This window comes from Fusarium graminearum, chromosome 1 (genome assembly GCF_000240135.3).
Source record: "Fusarium graminearum PH-1 chromosome 1, whole genome shotgun sequence".
Classification (NCBI taxonomy): domain Eukaryota; kingdom Fungi; phylum Ascomycota; class Sordariomycetes; order Hypocreales; family Nectriaceae; genus Fusarium; species Fusarium graminearum.
The window spans coordinates 10,622,202-10,637,492 of NC_026474.1; the positions used below are offsets into that span (position 1 = coordinate 10,622,202).

Sequence of the window (15,291 nt, forward strand, 5' to 3'; positions counted from 1 at the left end):
CGCTCCTTCCCACTTTTAGGTCTTGAAAGCCCTCCAACCGAATTTCGAACCAGGATTTCTGTGGTAAGCTCCATTTGGTGATATTCCGACTTCAAACCACAAACGACTCGACTTCGTGCAGACTTTACAATCTCCCACCCGCACGTCAAAATCCATTCACAATGTCTCACGCCGAGCTCGCTTCGTCCTACGCGGCCCTGATCCTCGCCGACGACGGCATTGAGATCACCGTACGTTAAATCCATCCCTACGGCCAGCGTCATATGATGCCCCGCGATTTCTACGAATTTTTGGTATTTGTGTGTGCGTGATCGCTAACCTCGTCATCGCGACAACCAACAGGCCGACAAGCTCCAGACCCTCATCAAGGCCGCCAACGTCGAGGAGGTTGAGCCCATCTGGACCTCCATCTTCGCCAAGGTACGAAACCGACAACCCCAGCGATTCGCGCGCACAATTCTATCTCCCTGGACTTCGATTTTCTGACGGAATTTATTTGTATAGGCTCTTGAGGGCAAGGATGTCAAGGACCTTCTCGTGAACGTCGGCTCTGGTGGCGGTGCTGCCCCTGCCGCCGGTGGTGCCGCCGCTGCTGGTGGTGCCGAGGAGGCTGCTCCTGAGGAGGCCAAGGAGGAGGGTACGTTGATCCACGAAACACGACAGACAACCACGGATTGCTGACAATTACTACAGAGAAGGAGGAGTCTGACGAGGATATGGGCTTCGGTCTCTTCGACTAAGCGGTTACGCCGTCACGACTGTTTCCTTGTTCTTTGTACTTCGACTGCATGGCTTCGGGGTTTCCAATCAATCGATCATAAAGGATGGAATGCGGGCACTATACCCTGCGCCCTGGACAGAGTTGCTTCTTTCATACGATACTATGACGAATGCGCTCAACGGAGTTTCGCGGAGGGAGAATTGGTCAATTCAAAGGCTCTGATAAAAAAAAGTCCCGCCATGGGTGGTTTGAGTTCAATATGGGTTTCTTCAAATTGTGACTACCGTCTAAAGTGATCTGTGATTGTGACCAGAGGTTTGAGCACCTCTGTGCCAACTTCTATCTCTCTGCTTGGGGAGGATGTTTTCATTTTTCGTAGCACCAAGCATATGCTCTGCTGTTCCCATCAACGCCACGCCATGCACACTTTCGCATCTACGTCATAATTTATTTAACGATCAAAACAGATGAAGGAACGAATCCTGCCTCCTTCAGGGTCTTGGAGAAGTCAACATCGCCCTCAAAGGTCTTTCGTGGGAATGTGGTCGTGAAGCTGGTAACAGGGTTTCCTGTCTCGCTCTGGACCTGCTGTGCCAACTCGAACAGTGTTGTTTCGGCGGGCAGAGTCTTGGTGATATTTCCGCCGTCTGTCTGCAGGCGAAGTCGGGCCTCGTTGTGGTTGCTCTTGGGCTTAGCCGCAGCGGCAACAGTGGCGGCGCTGCTAGGTGTAGCAGCCTCAGCCTGGGGAGCTCGGCCCTCTCTGGCGGCCTTGGCCTCCTCTGCCTTTCGGCGTCTTTCGGCTTTGTCGGCCTCGATCTTGGCCTTGATGCGTCGCTTGGCCTCTTGATCCTCGATCTTCTCCTGTCGCTTTGCTGCAGCTTCCTTGACGGCCTGCTTTTTGGCCAACTCTTCCTTGGCTTCCTGGCTCTCCTTGGTGGACTTTTGGCGGATTTGCTATAATACATTAGATTTGGGTTCTAGGTGTGAGTCTGGGGGCCCGCCTACCTCATTGCGCTTCTGGTCCTCCTTGTCCTTGACAGACTGAATGGCTCTCTTGGCTTGGAGGCGCTCGCGGAGCTCCTCGAGTTTGGCCTTCTTCTCATCTTCGGTCAGGGGAGCAATCTCCTCTGTTGATTCGGAAAAGTCTGTGTGCTCACTGTATGATCTATTAGTCAAGGTATCTTGAACATGTGTAAGTTGAACGTACGTCTTGGTGGCGTGGTAGGTAGCAAGATCATGGTTTCTGAATTTCTTGCCGCACTCATTGCAGACAAGAGAAGCAGCCTTGCCAGTTTCAATCTCCTTGATCTTGGCCTCGGTGTCTTCATCATCGTCATCTTCCTCTTTGGCGGCGGCAGCAGCCTTGATCTCATCAATAGGCTTGTCCTGGTTATCCTCCAACCACTGGAGAGCACCCTGGACTGTTCGAGTTAGCTTGAATAGTGATTGTTTGAAAGGTAAAACGTACGGCCTCCTGACTTCTTGACGGCAATCTCAGCGCGCTCCTTGTCGAAGCCCATCTCGATCAGCGTTTCCAGATCGGAAGCCATGTTGGTGGTGATGTTTGTTGATAGTGGGGTTTGTTGAGTTGAGGGGCAAGTAGTGAGGTGTGATGTGATTGAGGATCGGGGAGGGGAACAGGAAACTCAATCGATAAGATGCCTGCAAGAAATACAATGAGATTATAGATCCTGTACTGGAGTGAATTGAATATGCCCTCAGCTTAACTCTGGCAGTGAGAGTCGAGTTGAAGATGAATGATAAAGTTGGGACCTGAGCTTAGGTAAAGCCTAAAGAGACGTCATTCGCCGCTGCCTCAGTGACGTGACAGTTGTTTGGTCCGGGCTTACTGCGGGTAGCAGCTTCCAACCACCGTCCACAATCCTCACCTCTTGTTGCATTGCTTGTATCATGTTTTGGCAATGGCACGTTCAACATTTTTTTCAAGCCCCTTGAATCAAGATATCTTGGGCAATTGTGAAAGAATTGCTTGAAAACATGCACCCTAACGGATAATTGCCACAAGCTTTACATTAGAACACTCCATCTTGACAATACACTTCCAACACCCATACGTTTCTGGTGACCGATACAATTTTAACGCCAGTACTGACTATTCCGTTGCCATGCAATAACGATTCATTAGACCTTATCGCTGTAGTCATTCAGTTTTCTGTGGGCGAAGGTATTGATATGTCTGAGCGAAGCACGGGCTGCTGCCTGCCTGCTCCGTACGCTGCATTGCTTTCGTATTGAAGCGTGAAGGGTCCAATTATGACAATTGATGAGGATACAATGTGATAACATCACAATAGAGCCAGTGCTCCCACAGGTTATCTGTTGTTAATTTGTAGGCAATTAGCAAAGCTGCAAGTCCTTTCTTCACCTTTGCTTTCCAATCAAGGCCTTCTGACCACCACCAAACATGATTCCATTTGGATGCCCGAAGTGCCTTCACCACAATCATTATGCTTGCGAAGCTCATTGTTGCATTCACACACCTATTTGGCTCCAGTTACCAGTGGTTATGGAATCAGGGACTTTTCGAAATCCTGACTGGCACAGCTATAAGATCCCCAGCTTTCCCCCAGAATGACTTCCTTCTCTTCTCATCATCCATCTTCTATATATTACAAGTACCAGTTTACCCAGAGCGAGATCTGGATGTCCTTTTACAATTTATATATACCTCTATTGGCTTCTTTTATACTACACATGAGGTCAACACTCAACACCCTCTCTCAACGGGTTACTCTGGTCCACTCTGCCACAGGGTCATAGTAAGTTCCAAGCTTTCTTACGGTTACCCATAGAAGCACTCTCTTCTACCAAAAGAGACTTTGCTTTTATTGTCATATTGGCCCTTGCTCTCTTGTCTTCCTCTTGTTCTCTTGTCTTCTCTCTTACTCTATCATTTTCTTCTTGCTCTATCGTCTTTGTCTCCACACGTTCAATACGGGACAAGCCGTTACTGCAAAAGCCCGTTGTGGTGTACAAACCTCCCCACGGCTTGTGCCTCTAAAGCCCTATGTATTTATCACTGCGAACAAGACCGCCGAATCTTATTCATCGGACAGAAGCAGAACTTCAATCTACATCAAAACCCTCCCGACAAGAAGTCTTGCCGACGGGGTGTGACGCTTCATCCCGTGCACTTGTCATTACTCGGGGCTGTAGTGCCAACCTTCCAACAAAGATACCACAACCGGCTTATCCCTGGTTCTTTGGCGATCCATGAGATGGAGATGAGACAACGACAGCACGAAGGACGCAGCGCTTCAGGCCTTCATAAAACTGCAGTGGCGTTGGGATTCGAACATCCTGAAAGTTGCATCCCTCTTACGGCACCACAAAGACGCCAAGTATTGGTCATTTGACAGATAATAGTTTTGGGTACAGCATCATTGAAAGAGTCATCAGGATTCTGTTAGTTAATTACTCTCTATTTTGACATCGCCCGGTGCTTGGAGGCTGGCGCTCCAATCGATGTCTACATCCCCAGGGATGTCGGTTCCCATCGTTGGAATGATGAGATGTATTATGTGGTGGGCGGCTGGAGACCTCTCCGCGAGGCCATGTATCGACTGAACACCCAGGCCATCGAATTTCTGTTGGTTAAAGGAGATACTGTTTGAGTAATAGGCTTCTAAGGTGGGCCATCTTCGCACCAAGGGATCACCATCGATCGTTCAAAGGGTGACCAGTTTATCGCCTCAACACTTCAGAACTTGCAAGCGCACAAAAACGCCTGAGCCCGAAGGGCGACCAAGAAACATCTATAAAGACAACGCCAACACCAACTTCCGCTGCGACCAACCAGGGGAGACTGGTTAGCGATACTTGCCCCGTCACAATTTGTTGATTATCTTCCCAGCACCGGTATGACTATAGTCGCAGTGCTGTCGATACCAATGACACCTTAGCTCTATCGGCGTCTATGTAAGTAACACATTCCTAATACACACGAATGCTAACTGGATACCAGTGTACAACTCGTCTGAAGACTGGAGGGCCTTTCGGACCTGTCTGACGAACGCGGTCCGAAAGGACGCAATGGAGTTGACATTCAAGGTCCTTCAAGGACCAGATATCATCAAAACGGAGCGGGGCTACTGTCCAAGTGGATGGGACTGTGCGAATGCGATAACGACCGACATCTCACACTCGACCAATGGAAGCCATTCCCAAGTCCATCAACCTCAATCTCAACTACGAAGATTTCCTCCAACACATCCGCACATGGAGACGTGCTACATACATCTGAATCTCAAAGAAAAGCAAATCAACTACGTCACAGCCTCCCTGGCCCAGATCGCACGAGCCGGTCCAAGATCAGGCCAGAGTCTGAAACATATAAAGAGGAAACACCAACGCGAGATTTGGCGCCCAATGGACGGGTGCACGGAGACGTTCAGATATCGTCACGAAACTCGATTATATATAGAAGACGACAACCCAGGAAAGCGGTTACCATACAGAATACCCGACTGAACTGAAACTTTCTCTACACTGGTCGATATGAGAGAGCACATGAGATCGAGAGGCATGGAGGAACTGGGGGATAAACGAACACTTCCAACAACATTCCGAGCTGTGAAAGCTCTCACACAGTCATCAAGATCTCACCCAGGATCCGCATGATCGATGAACTTTGCAGTCACGAGAAAAAGCAATTCTTCAAAGTCTTCATGAGGAAGCAAGCCAGTACTCACCAAGTCACAAGGATCTTTTCCCCGGCTCTTGCGACGAGGTATTAGATGAGTCGAACCTCCCAGCTGCCGTCACAGGCGCCTTCTATCGTCCACGGGCGCAACTACATACAATGTCTACCCCAGAAGTCACGACAAGTCAATGGGCTGGTCACGAGACAGCCAATTTGCGAGTTGGAACAAACGTGCAGTGCATCCAGCTACTTGGAATTGGCCGCGTGGCAAAGAACCCGGCATATGGACGCGTACATGGACAATTTACGCGGGACAATACGGAGCTCTAAGCTCGAACTAGAGAGTATTGTTGTAAGTTTAACAACTCTGCATTAAGTATCCAGGATCTAAACGGTTTTCTGACACTCATCTTAGCATCAGACAATCATAAGCAGCGTACAGGTTGCTCAACATGCCATCCGGAACGTCTGGAGCCAACAACTTTCGCTTCCAAGTCTACTCTTTCATGTCGAAAGTACTTGCTTTTATATCGCGATCATGTCCCGGTTTCGTGTTTACGGCTCTCCCACTCCCCTCGTCGAGAGTGTTCTTGAGGTCAACAACAATATCAATGCACTCACCTACGATCCAAGGCTTGACTTTGATCAAATCTTTACATGTATACGTTTTCAATATTGTATCTTTTGTAAATATCCTGCCCTTTACCCCTACATTGCACACGTGTGACGCCTCTGCTTCTACAATGGTATTCCATTGAGCAACAATCTTCCTCGGACACATTTCCTCAGCGACGCCATTCGCCTGGTCTGCTTTGGGAAATGAGTAGTGAGCGAAGTAGGAGCACTTGGTTAGTATCAAGACAGGATCCTACAACACAACACAGCTGTAACACACACGAGGTACGTCTTGACCACAAGAAAGAAGAACAAGTATCTTACATTGAGGTCCTAGGAATTCTAAAGGCAACTGTTTTGACCAGCCCAGGCGAGCCTTGAGGCCAAAGACAATGTATCCAGACATTTACCACACTCATATATAAAGTAAGTCTTGACTGTCACATTCGGATTGCCAAAGATATCAAGCTGACTGAATGGAACGAAAGCCAGCCTGGAGAGAGTATGAGCATACACAATGTGGTGGTCCCACAGCCATATTCGAAAGCGCGCCTCTATGGCTGCCATGGAAGTTCCCCTGGAAAGCGAAAGGGATGATTACATCACCCACGACTACGATATGGGAGACCTGGAGAGGGAGTCAACAATGGACGAAAACGCGGCAGTAGAGGGCCCATCTACCAAGACATCGACCTTCTCATGCTGTCCCACTGTCCAACTCTGCCTGATCTATGTCGATGGCAAAGACGTCATCTTCTTTGGTATAAACTACAGGATCAAACACACGACGTGAAAGATTTGCTTCCACCTGCGTCATTCGACAGTGCGTTCAACGGTATTGTGATACTGCCGCCGATACAACAACTAGTCTCAGATCACCGATTCAATGGAGTCTTAAATGGTCTGCATGTCCAGGTTCGAGGGCGGAAACACGGCTGTGTGGCTATCTACGCTGCTACCGACAACAAGCCATCCAAGGTCAGATGGCAGAAATTACGGTTCAGCGGCCGAGTAGTAGAGAGTGTACGAGCCATTTTCAATTCCGTCTTCTGGGATGCCGGTGGCTCTGTTTCGGCCCTGCATCGCCATGGGTTCGCCCGACATGATGAATCTGGCCAAACAGTATTTGCAGCGCTATTGAAACTAACCGTCCAGAACAACTATATACCCATTTCTGGAACTCGCGATGGTGCCCAGGGTCACTTCAGGGCTGCAGCAAAAACTACAACAATTTCCTGTCCCCCAGAGACGACGATGCTTCAACGACAAGGCCATTTCGAAGACCTTTGAAACGCCTCATCTCGTCCAACACATGGGTTGGCTCTGGGTCCGTCTTGTATACATTCAACAACTCAAGGCCATCTTTCTTCACATGCCAGACATCATCGCCAATGAACACAGTTTCAACCCTGAAGCTGGGGTGTACCAATGCTGCAGGCACCGACGTGTCCTGGGCTGTGTGCTTCAGATACCCGAGCATTATTAGTACAAGGCTCATTCTTGGAGTGATCTATCATCAAGAAGGACTCGGACTTCATGGTCTGGCGTAATATACTACTGTCACAAATTATGAGTATAACTGTTGGATGGGTGTTGGCCGAATCGCCTCCATCAGCAGTTGCCATACTCTGCAGTAACGGTTACGAAGATTCGCATTCACCACGCCAGGCTGTCAACGGTCCTTGTATCAAAAGCCAGCATTACATGTGATAAAGAACACATACAACACCCAGTTCGGGGTGCCAAGGGGCGGTTCAATCAATATGAAATCGGCAATCTTGCTGGCGTCAACTGTATCATGCTTTGCACTGTCTTATGGTCACCGGATGAAGTCTCGTACTCTCTTGGCTCTGATGCCTACCCCCACAGGCTTCGTCTATCGAATATATATCCTTGCCCATTCCGTCGGTTAATGGTTCACTGGAAGATATCAACCGTGGTAACCCTCATGGTTTTGGCTATCGGCCATAGACAAAACAGGACGCATCATCTTCCCAAACCACAGGGTGGTCACAACAACACAGGGATCACAAAGCGAGCAAGACAGTAGCAGTAGCAGAAGAAGATCAATCGCAAATAAACTCAAGGATATGTTTCGAATAGACAAGATAGTATTACTCATAAATAAAAAATCCGAACCGATATTATCATTAAATAAGTGGGTGTAAAGTCCAACCCGGGTATCATCATAGAAATCATGCTGTCTAAATCTAACATGTCAAATAGTCAGCGCCTCTCTTCTTTTCGTCCTTGCCATCCGATTAATTCCACACAATAGGCCAGTTGCCATGCTTTCGGGCATAAGTCTCTTCCAAGCGTCGGAGCACCTCTCGTGACACATCCTGGTGATATGTCTGGCACCAATCCTTGATCTGCTGAGCCATAATATAGTCTTGGCCAGTGATGTTGAGGTATCGGTAGAGATAGTCAACTGCGTCGTCCATGTCTTCGGTTCGGTTGTGGTGATCAAAAGCATGGTTGAGCTTGCTGCAGAGAGCGAAAGACCAGGGCGCAGCGTACACCCTCAAACCACCGTTGGTTCCCTGATGCTCAAAGACAATCTCGTTTTGTGTCTTTGCTTCTTGGACAAGCGAAGTCTGGACATTTCGCGGCAAGAATAGCTGCATGGAGCTGTTGAGCCATGTCTCACCAAGACGGCCCTGGGCTTGACTGTTGGCGAAGCTAGCAGCGTTGGTGAGAAGGATGCTTTCCTTTGAAGAAGGATCGTTGAGAAGAAGCTCGACGTCGTGGGTTGACTCTCTTGAGCGAAGGTAGAGGGTGTTGACAGCGCCATCGACTGCGACACAATCGATGCTTACGCCGTACTCGTTGAGGTACTCGGCGATCTTTTGAAAGGCGTCGATGACTTGTTGTCGGCGCAGTCCAGGATAATCCTGGAACATGGTGGATGAAGTCATTGCAGAACCAGCTGAATGACTTGAGAGGGTGACAGGACGAACGGGACGAGATTCCATCTCGAGGACGTGGCGAGAATTGTTACAACCCATGATGAATGATTGAGGGGTGATGTGAGAACAAGGTAATAGGTATTTATAGGTACCGGGGACAATGAGATACAATACAAATGTGAGGTAGATATTGTATCAAGTGTGTGATGTTCTTGTTCACAAAATACACAAACACAACCCAAGGGGGCATGTTATATATATATACATGACTGTGTTCCAGATAGCCCTACCACCAGAGAAGTGAGATTCTTTCGCCCGAAGCGGTTATTCGAGAAGGGAACAACAGGACTGTAACGTAGGAATAGGAAGGAAGAAATGGAGCAAAACCAAGTTGCACCGCCCTCGTGTCGATCAAATACGAGGGCCCTTAGTATGTATTACCCGCAGCTGGCGTTCCCTTTGAGCCTTGCAATCCACCTTTTCTCACCAGCTCGTAGGCTGAGCGTGACTGCACTTGGTTCCGTAGCGTGGGGAGACGGGAATTCGATTATTTTTAGACGGTGGTAGGAACATTTCATTGCATTAGTCCTACGCCAAGAGCCATGTCGAGCGCTTAGAGTACGTAGTATGTAGGACATTTATTCCATCACGTCAATCCTGAACAGTTCTATACTACAGGTGTAAGGGCAAAGAGAGTCCTGACGAAATCAAATCCACACGGCACATATCTCAAGAATGACTACTGCATTCCTAGATCCCGTATCAAACTGCATCATAGGTAGGTCTCACAACTTGAAAGATTTTTTCACTTTCAGGTGATACGACAAATGAGTTGCAGATCCGAGTCCCATCCATGTCCTACGGCACGGTAGAGGCATCTCTCACTCTAGTACACACATAGCAGGTAGTAGCAGACGAGAGAAGACTTGCGTGATGATCCTAGTCCAGAAACCTCGAGAGATGCTATTCACCTTTTTGGAAGTGTTCGTGGGGGGCGCGGGGTCATATGAAGGGGTCTCGGGTCTTTCTGCAAACCATTTATCTCTTGTGGGTATTGCTTCATGGAGTTGCTGTCGATTTAATTGGTGAGGACATGGCGGGCCTTGTTTTGTTTGCTATCCCAACTTTATTCAAATGGTTGGCGTTTTTAAACAAAGAATTAAATGACTGTCATGGTTGCACTAAAAGACACACAGTCCATATTGACCCGAATACTACGTCGCTAAGACTGCGCCTTTTTGTTCTCTCCCAAACCACGATGCCCTCACTTGCCTCATTGATGTTTGCAGTCGTTAAATTGCTGTTTGACTGCTTACCAATGATGTCTCTGCATATCGTTGGCTGATGATTCCGAGGCAACCCAGGAACCTTTTTTTTTATTGTGGACAACAAACAATCACTTGGCAACGGAGTGGATATCTTGTATGTCGCAATGGGCTTGTGCTATAAACAAAGAGGACAACAAGTAAGTCTAGAGGGTATCTACTCTGTAGAAAGAATGATGTTAAAACGTATGAATGGCTACATACTCCCAAGGTGTGTTTTGACTGCCAATATCTCTTATATTAACGGACCCTGAATTATCAGAGACGAGATGAATTAACCCCGTGTAATACCTGATAACCGAGTTTAAAATCAGTCCCCTGATGGCTCGTGCACTGTAGCAACCACCTGAAGCTGCTTCGGCTCAACTGGGAATAGGGCGTGTGAGCCAAGTCAAGACCTGTCCTGTCCTCAAGTAAGAAGCAATTACGTCGTAGGCCTCTAACCTGCCAAACTTGACCAAACCAGACTTGGCTTTGTCCTTCTCCCTCTCCTTCTTCTATCTTTTCTCATCCAACTACGTCTACTCTAATCTTTTCATTTCGTCACCAAATCTCTCCTACCTTGTCCATACGCGATTACCTTCTTGTCTCCGTCTTCTGCGCAACTCAAACTATTCCCACCTCTAATCTAACTTTCCCCCTTGTTCATCTACAACAGCCATATCTGCCGTTGCCACGTTTCCACTTTACCACCAACAACAACAGCAAATACTCATCTTATCCGTCGCGCGACACCGCAATCCGACCTCTACCTCCTCTACTTGTATTACGATAACCACTCAACATGTCGGTCGATATTGAGCCCTTCGAGCTTTCCTTCAAGCGTACGTCATCCGCGAGCGACTGCCACTAGAGGGGCCACGAGAGCTTGGAATTGACTGTCTATTAGGCCCCTTCACTACCGAGGTCTCCCAAATCTTGACTCTCAAGAACCCAAATCACACCCCCGTTGCCTTCAAGGTAGGTCAGCCACTAATTCAGACATTATAAACATTTGCTTATCACCTTTTTACAGGTCAAGACTACCGCCCCCAAACAGTATGCCTGCCTGCCCCTCTCCCTGAGTTCCCCCGAGTCGCATACCTGACACTATACAGATACTGTGTCCGACCGAATGCAGGCCGCATCGAGGCCGGTCAGAGCTTCGATGTCTCTGGTGAGTGTGTTTCTGTGTAGCTTATACCGCCAGTCTTTAACAATCGCCCAGTTTTGCTCCAGGCCATGAAGGCTGACCCTGCTCCCGACGCCCGATGCCGTGACAAGTTCCTGGTCCAGTCTACGGCCATTACCGCCGATAAGGAGTTCGCCAATCACGCCTCCGTGGTATGCATCATCCAATCGCTATCCAAACCCAATCTTCATAAACTGACGCAATTTACTAGCTCGAGACAACGGACAAGGCCTCGCTTGTAGAGCGCAAGATTCGAGTTAACTGGTTGCCGGCTGGCTCCGCCGAGGCTCCTCACCGACCAATTTCTACTCCCAACAAGCAAGGCATTGCTAATGGCGTAAGTCTTGCCATTGCTGAGACAAAGTTTTGCGACTAATCGAGACCTTTTAGGCCAACGATACTCCCGACGTTTCTCGCACTTACTCTTCTCCTGGCGCCCGGGATGACTCGCCTTCCTCCTCCGCACCACCTCCCTACCACTCTCCTCAAGAGCAGTATGAGGAGCACAGGCCTAAATCCATGCAGTCCGACTTCGAAGTTAAGAGCGCTATGTCCCAGGCCGCAACATCTATCAAGGAGACTGCCGAGCTGACCTACGAGGAGCTCAAGGCTAAGCTTGCCCAGGCTGAGCAGCAGCTCGTCGCTCTTAAGGATAGCGGTCTCCGTCAGCGTAACGTCAAGTCCGATTCCAACGACGATGAGAAGCGGCCCGTGGCCCAAACTGCCCAAGCTATTCAGCAAACCGTCGAGGGTGTGCCAGTCCAGATGGCTGCCATCCTCTGCTTGGTCAGCTTCCTGCTCGCTTATTTCTTCTTCTAGACATAAGAAGAAAGCAACCCAGGATCTTTTATCAAGAAACTAATAGACAGGCCTGATGACGCTTATGATAACTCCACTGGGAAGCATGGAATTCCCAGGTGCATATATCTTTTCAAAGTACGACAGAGGCAAAGCCTGGAAAGCATATCATATGATGGGCGGAGCGCGGCGGCGTTTACAGGCCGATATCTCACCGAAGCGACTGGATCATGGAGCGACTGGGAGCCTTCACCCCAAACACCAGCGAGAAAGACTATTTCGTAATGAGTTTGGCCGAGCAGCTGCAATTGGGAGACGGGCGATGTGACGGTGTTGGAAAAGCGATGGGTAAAGGAGAAGGGGGCTTCCCACGCGGCGACTTTGACTGACTGTATACTCTTAACTTGAGTCCTTCTCGACTCGTATTTTCTTGTGTTTTGTTATCCTGCTGTATTGCGCTTACTGAGAACTTTGGCGTTCTAATTTATTATGTCACTACATCTTGTTTCGCTGGTGTCTTGTGCAATCGCAACTCTCATGACTGTACTCTGTAAAGCAATTTCCGCTTAGATTCGAAAATATCCCTGCTTGGAAAAGCAATGATCACCAACAGACACTCATGACACTCGCTTAATTATGATCGTCATTTGGAAGATCTCATGTGTTTTATATTCAGTCTAGAACGCCTTGCGCAAAAGATCTACACTCTATCGTGCTTTTGTCTTGATCTAATCTTCTTATTGCGACCAACCCGCAGCCAAACGAAGAGCAAAGATCAGAAAATCAGAGCTGTGTTCTTGCTCCTCGGTCGATTGAAAAAACCAACGCATCAAAAATTCAACTATTACAATGTATTCTATACGCATGCTTTTGTCCTGTCTTTAAATCGCCTCAATCTCAGACTGCTTCCAGTCAGCAACAGCACCGCCTCCAACGAGACGACCACCCTGCTTGCGCTTGACACGGCAGCTCATGCCAACGTTCTCATCAAAGATGAAGCGCCAGATGGCGTAGCACCAGCTCTCGTGACGGGGCAAGGGGTCGTAAAACTCGTGAGCAATGTCTCGCACAGCGTGGAGACGGGTCCAGGGGATGGCGGGGAAGTCATGGTGCTCGTTGTGAAGACCGACGTTGTAGGTGAACCAGTTGAGAGGTCCGTAGTAAGAAAAGGTCTCGGGAACGGGGATCTTGTTCTCGGGGTCGCGAGCGGAGGGCGTGACGGTCTCGTAGACGTAGTGCTCTGCAATGAAGTGGCCGGCCAGGGGGTGCAGACTTCCTGCGAGGAAGGAAGAGAGCAGAAGGTAGAGCAGAGAGTTGACGGAGGCGTACTTGAGGAGAATCAGATCAAAGGTTACCTGAACGACAATGTTGAGGAAGTGGATCTGAGTCAAGGGGATGCGGTAGATGGCCATGGGTCGCAGGGCGTAGAAGAAGATCTGGAAAGTGCAGAAGAAAGACTTTCCGAGAATCGAGTCGAGGAAGACTGCCTCGAAAGCAGTGGGGAGATCGGTATCGAGGCCATCAACGCCGAGGGACTTGTGGTGAGTAAGATGGTAAGGCTAAAGAGAACAAAAGGTTAGCTAAAAAAATAAAATAAAAAATAAAAAAATAAATAAAAGTCCAGCTTTCGGGTTTGGTATTGTGACAACGTACTCGGAACGAAGCGCTGTAGGGAATGCCAATGGGAAGGTTGGCAAAGATAGCGATCAAACGGTTGAGACGAGGACTCTTGAAAGCCAAGTTATGCGAGATCTCGTGAATAGCGAGAAACAGGTTCTGGTTGGCGGTCGCGCCAAAGACGTAGGCTACAGCCCAGAACTTCCACGAGAAGAAGGGTGTCGACTGGAGCATCCACGCGAGGAAGACTTGGAGGGAGACGACGCCGAGGACGACCCATTTGGTAAGAGGTTCGGGACCGCAGAGCTTGGTGATCTGTGGGAAGTACGTTAGCGACGGTTCATAGGAGGATAATTGGATAAGACATACCTCGGGGTGAGCCTTGATGATGGCGAGACGACGAGTTCGGTGAGGTTCCTCGGTATACGTCCAGAAGAAATCGGTGGTCTTTTCGGCGACGTCGTTGTGCTCTGGCGCAGCTGGGCCATTGCCCTTCGCCCTTGAAGTGACAGTTGAGGACATCGCAGCTATTCTGTGTAGAGGTAACTCGGATGATGTCGAACAAGAGAAACAAAAGAGAAAAGAGGGAGCTTTGCTCTAATTAAAAGAAGCTTAATATTTGCCTCCCTAACTTGTCAAAATGCAGCGTAGAGAGAGAGAGCCAGGGGCACAAAAGCTACGTGGACCCTAAGGCGGTGAAAATCCAATGAAGATTCGATTAGGGGCTGGCGGGGGGGGGATAAATTCAGGGGACCCGAACGTAGCCCGTTTTTGAGGGGTTGATGGATGGGATGGAAAGGCGGGGCATTTTGAGGTGGCCATTTAGAGCTATGGGGGCGAATTATGGCACTTGATTGTCTTTGATATTGATAGAATCAGTATCAAGAGCTTTGGATTTATCTACAGCATTATCTTCTCTTAATATGTGTACAGCTTGAAGGTTCATCGATTTTGTTACATACATACAAAAATATCATATTGCTAACAGCAACAAAACGGCGGGCGGGGGAAGTGGTTCCAGTGGTGCCATTGTTCCGCTGATAAACATAAACACCATACGATTATTCGGTATTTGTTGCAAGTGTCCTAGCTCCGCCTCTCCTTATATTGAATGAGATTTATAATTCCGGTAATCTAGTAGGGCAATCTTTCCATTGAGTGGGTTGGGATGTCAATGTGCGAATACGAATACTGAAATGTTGATCTCTTGTAACTTTGGTGATGTTCTATCTGTCCTCAACACCTAGGTAGGTATGTGATTAACAGAACGTTCATGTGTTTCGCTTGGATAGATCATGTAGATAGCAATGGTGATAATGATAGATTAGTACTTGTAACGTCACTCAATAGTACTACCACCGACCGTGTAAGGTAACGGGCAACAATCCGCCAACATTTACTTTTGGCATTGTAATGGCTACAAGTCGCAACAACGGCGTGGCTTTCTACCTGACATGCTTCGCCTGTTTGAT

The 15,291-nt window shown here is 48.5% G+C and overlaps 7 protein-coding genes across 7 annotated transcripts; 4 read left to right on the forward strand and 3 right to left on the reverse strand.

Moving 5' to 3' along the window:
- The first annotated feature begins 79 nt into the window (after positions 1–79).
- On the forward strand, positions 80–1,640 carry FGSG_10368 (uncharacterized protein). Its single transcript, XM_011321035.1, has 4 exons — positions 80–230; positions 343–420; positions 505–637; positions 694–1,640. Exons 1-4 carry the CDS (start codon positions 162–164, stop codon positions 738–740), a joined length of 327 nt encoding a protein of 108 aa, XP_011319337.1. The 5' UTR covers positions 80–161; the 3' UTR covers positions 741–1,640.
- On the reverse strand, positions 972–2,492 carry FGSG_10369 (uncharacterized protein). Its single transcript, XM_011321036.1, has 4 exons — positions 2,190–2,492; positions 1,929–2,142; positions 1,727–1,877; positions 972–1,675 (listed from the first exon to the last, which is right to left on the reverse strand). Exons 1-4 carry the CDS (start codon positions 2,269–2,271, stop codon positions 1,169–1,171), a joined length of 954 nt encoding a protein of 317 aa, XP_011319338.1. The 5' UTR covers positions 2,272–2,492; the 3' UTR covers positions 972–1,168.
- Positions 2,493–4,254: 1,762 nt separating this feature from the next.
- FGSG_10370 (uncharacterized protein) lies at positions 4,255–5,212 on the forward strand (the record flags this gene model as incomplete). Its single annotated transcript, XM_011321037.1, has 3 exons — positions 4,255–4,266; positions 4,364–4,550; positions 4,707–5,212. 3 exons carry the CDS (start codon positions 4,255–4,257, stop codon positions 5,210–5,212), a joined length of 705 nt encoding a protein of 234 aa, XP_011319339.1.
- Positions 5,213–6,516: 1,304 nt separating this feature from the next.
- Positions 6,517–8,049, forward strand: FGSG_10371 (uncharacterized protein; the record flags this gene model as incomplete). Its single annotated transcript, XM_011321038.1, has 4 exons — positions 6,517–6,760; positions 6,796–7,090; positions 7,155–7,456; positions 7,733–8,049. The coding sequence occupies 4 exons, from the start codon at positions 6,517–6,519 to the stop codon at positions 8,047–8,049; spliced, it is 1,158 nt and encodes a 385-aa protein (XP_011319340.1).
- Positions 8,050–8,260: 211 nt separating this feature from the next.
- Positions 8,261–9,007, reverse strand: FGSG_10372 (uncharacterized protein; the record flags this gene model as incomplete). Its single annotated transcript, XM_011321039.1, has 1 exon — positions 8,261–9,007. One exon carries the CDS (start codon positions 9,005–9,007, stop codon positions 8,261–8,263), a length of 747 nt encoding a protein of 248 aa, XP_011319341.1.
- A 1,882-nt stretch (positions 9,008–10,889) lies between these two features.
- On the forward strand, positions 10,890–12,701 carry FGSG_10373 (uncharacterized protein). The gene is made up of 7 exons (XM_011321040.1): positions 10,890–11,057; positions 11,123–11,193; positions 11,249–11,271; positions 11,331–11,389; positions 11,441–11,556; positions 11,616–11,741; positions 11,795–12,701. Exons 1-7 carry the CDS (start codon positions 11,018–11,020, stop codon positions 12,221–12,223), a joined length of 864 nt encoding a protein of 287 aa, XP_011319342.1. The 5' UTR covers positions 10,890–11,017; the 3' UTR covers positions 12,224–12,701.
- A 177-nt stretch (positions 12,702–12,878) lies between these two features.
- Positions 12,879–14,355, reverse strand: FGSG_10374 (dihydroceramide delta(4)-desaturase). The gene is made up of 3 exons (XM_011321041.1): positions 14,189–14,355; positions 13,856–14,134; positions 12,879–13,761 (listed from the first exon to the last, which is right to left on the reverse strand). Exons 1-3 carry the CDS (start codon positions 14,339–14,341, stop codon positions 13,084–13,086), a joined length of 1,110 nt encoding a protein of 369 aa, XP_011319343.1. The 5' UTR covers positions 14,342–14,355; the 3' UTR covers positions 12,879–13,083.
- Between the last annotated feature and the right edge of the window lie 936 nt (positions 14,356–15,291).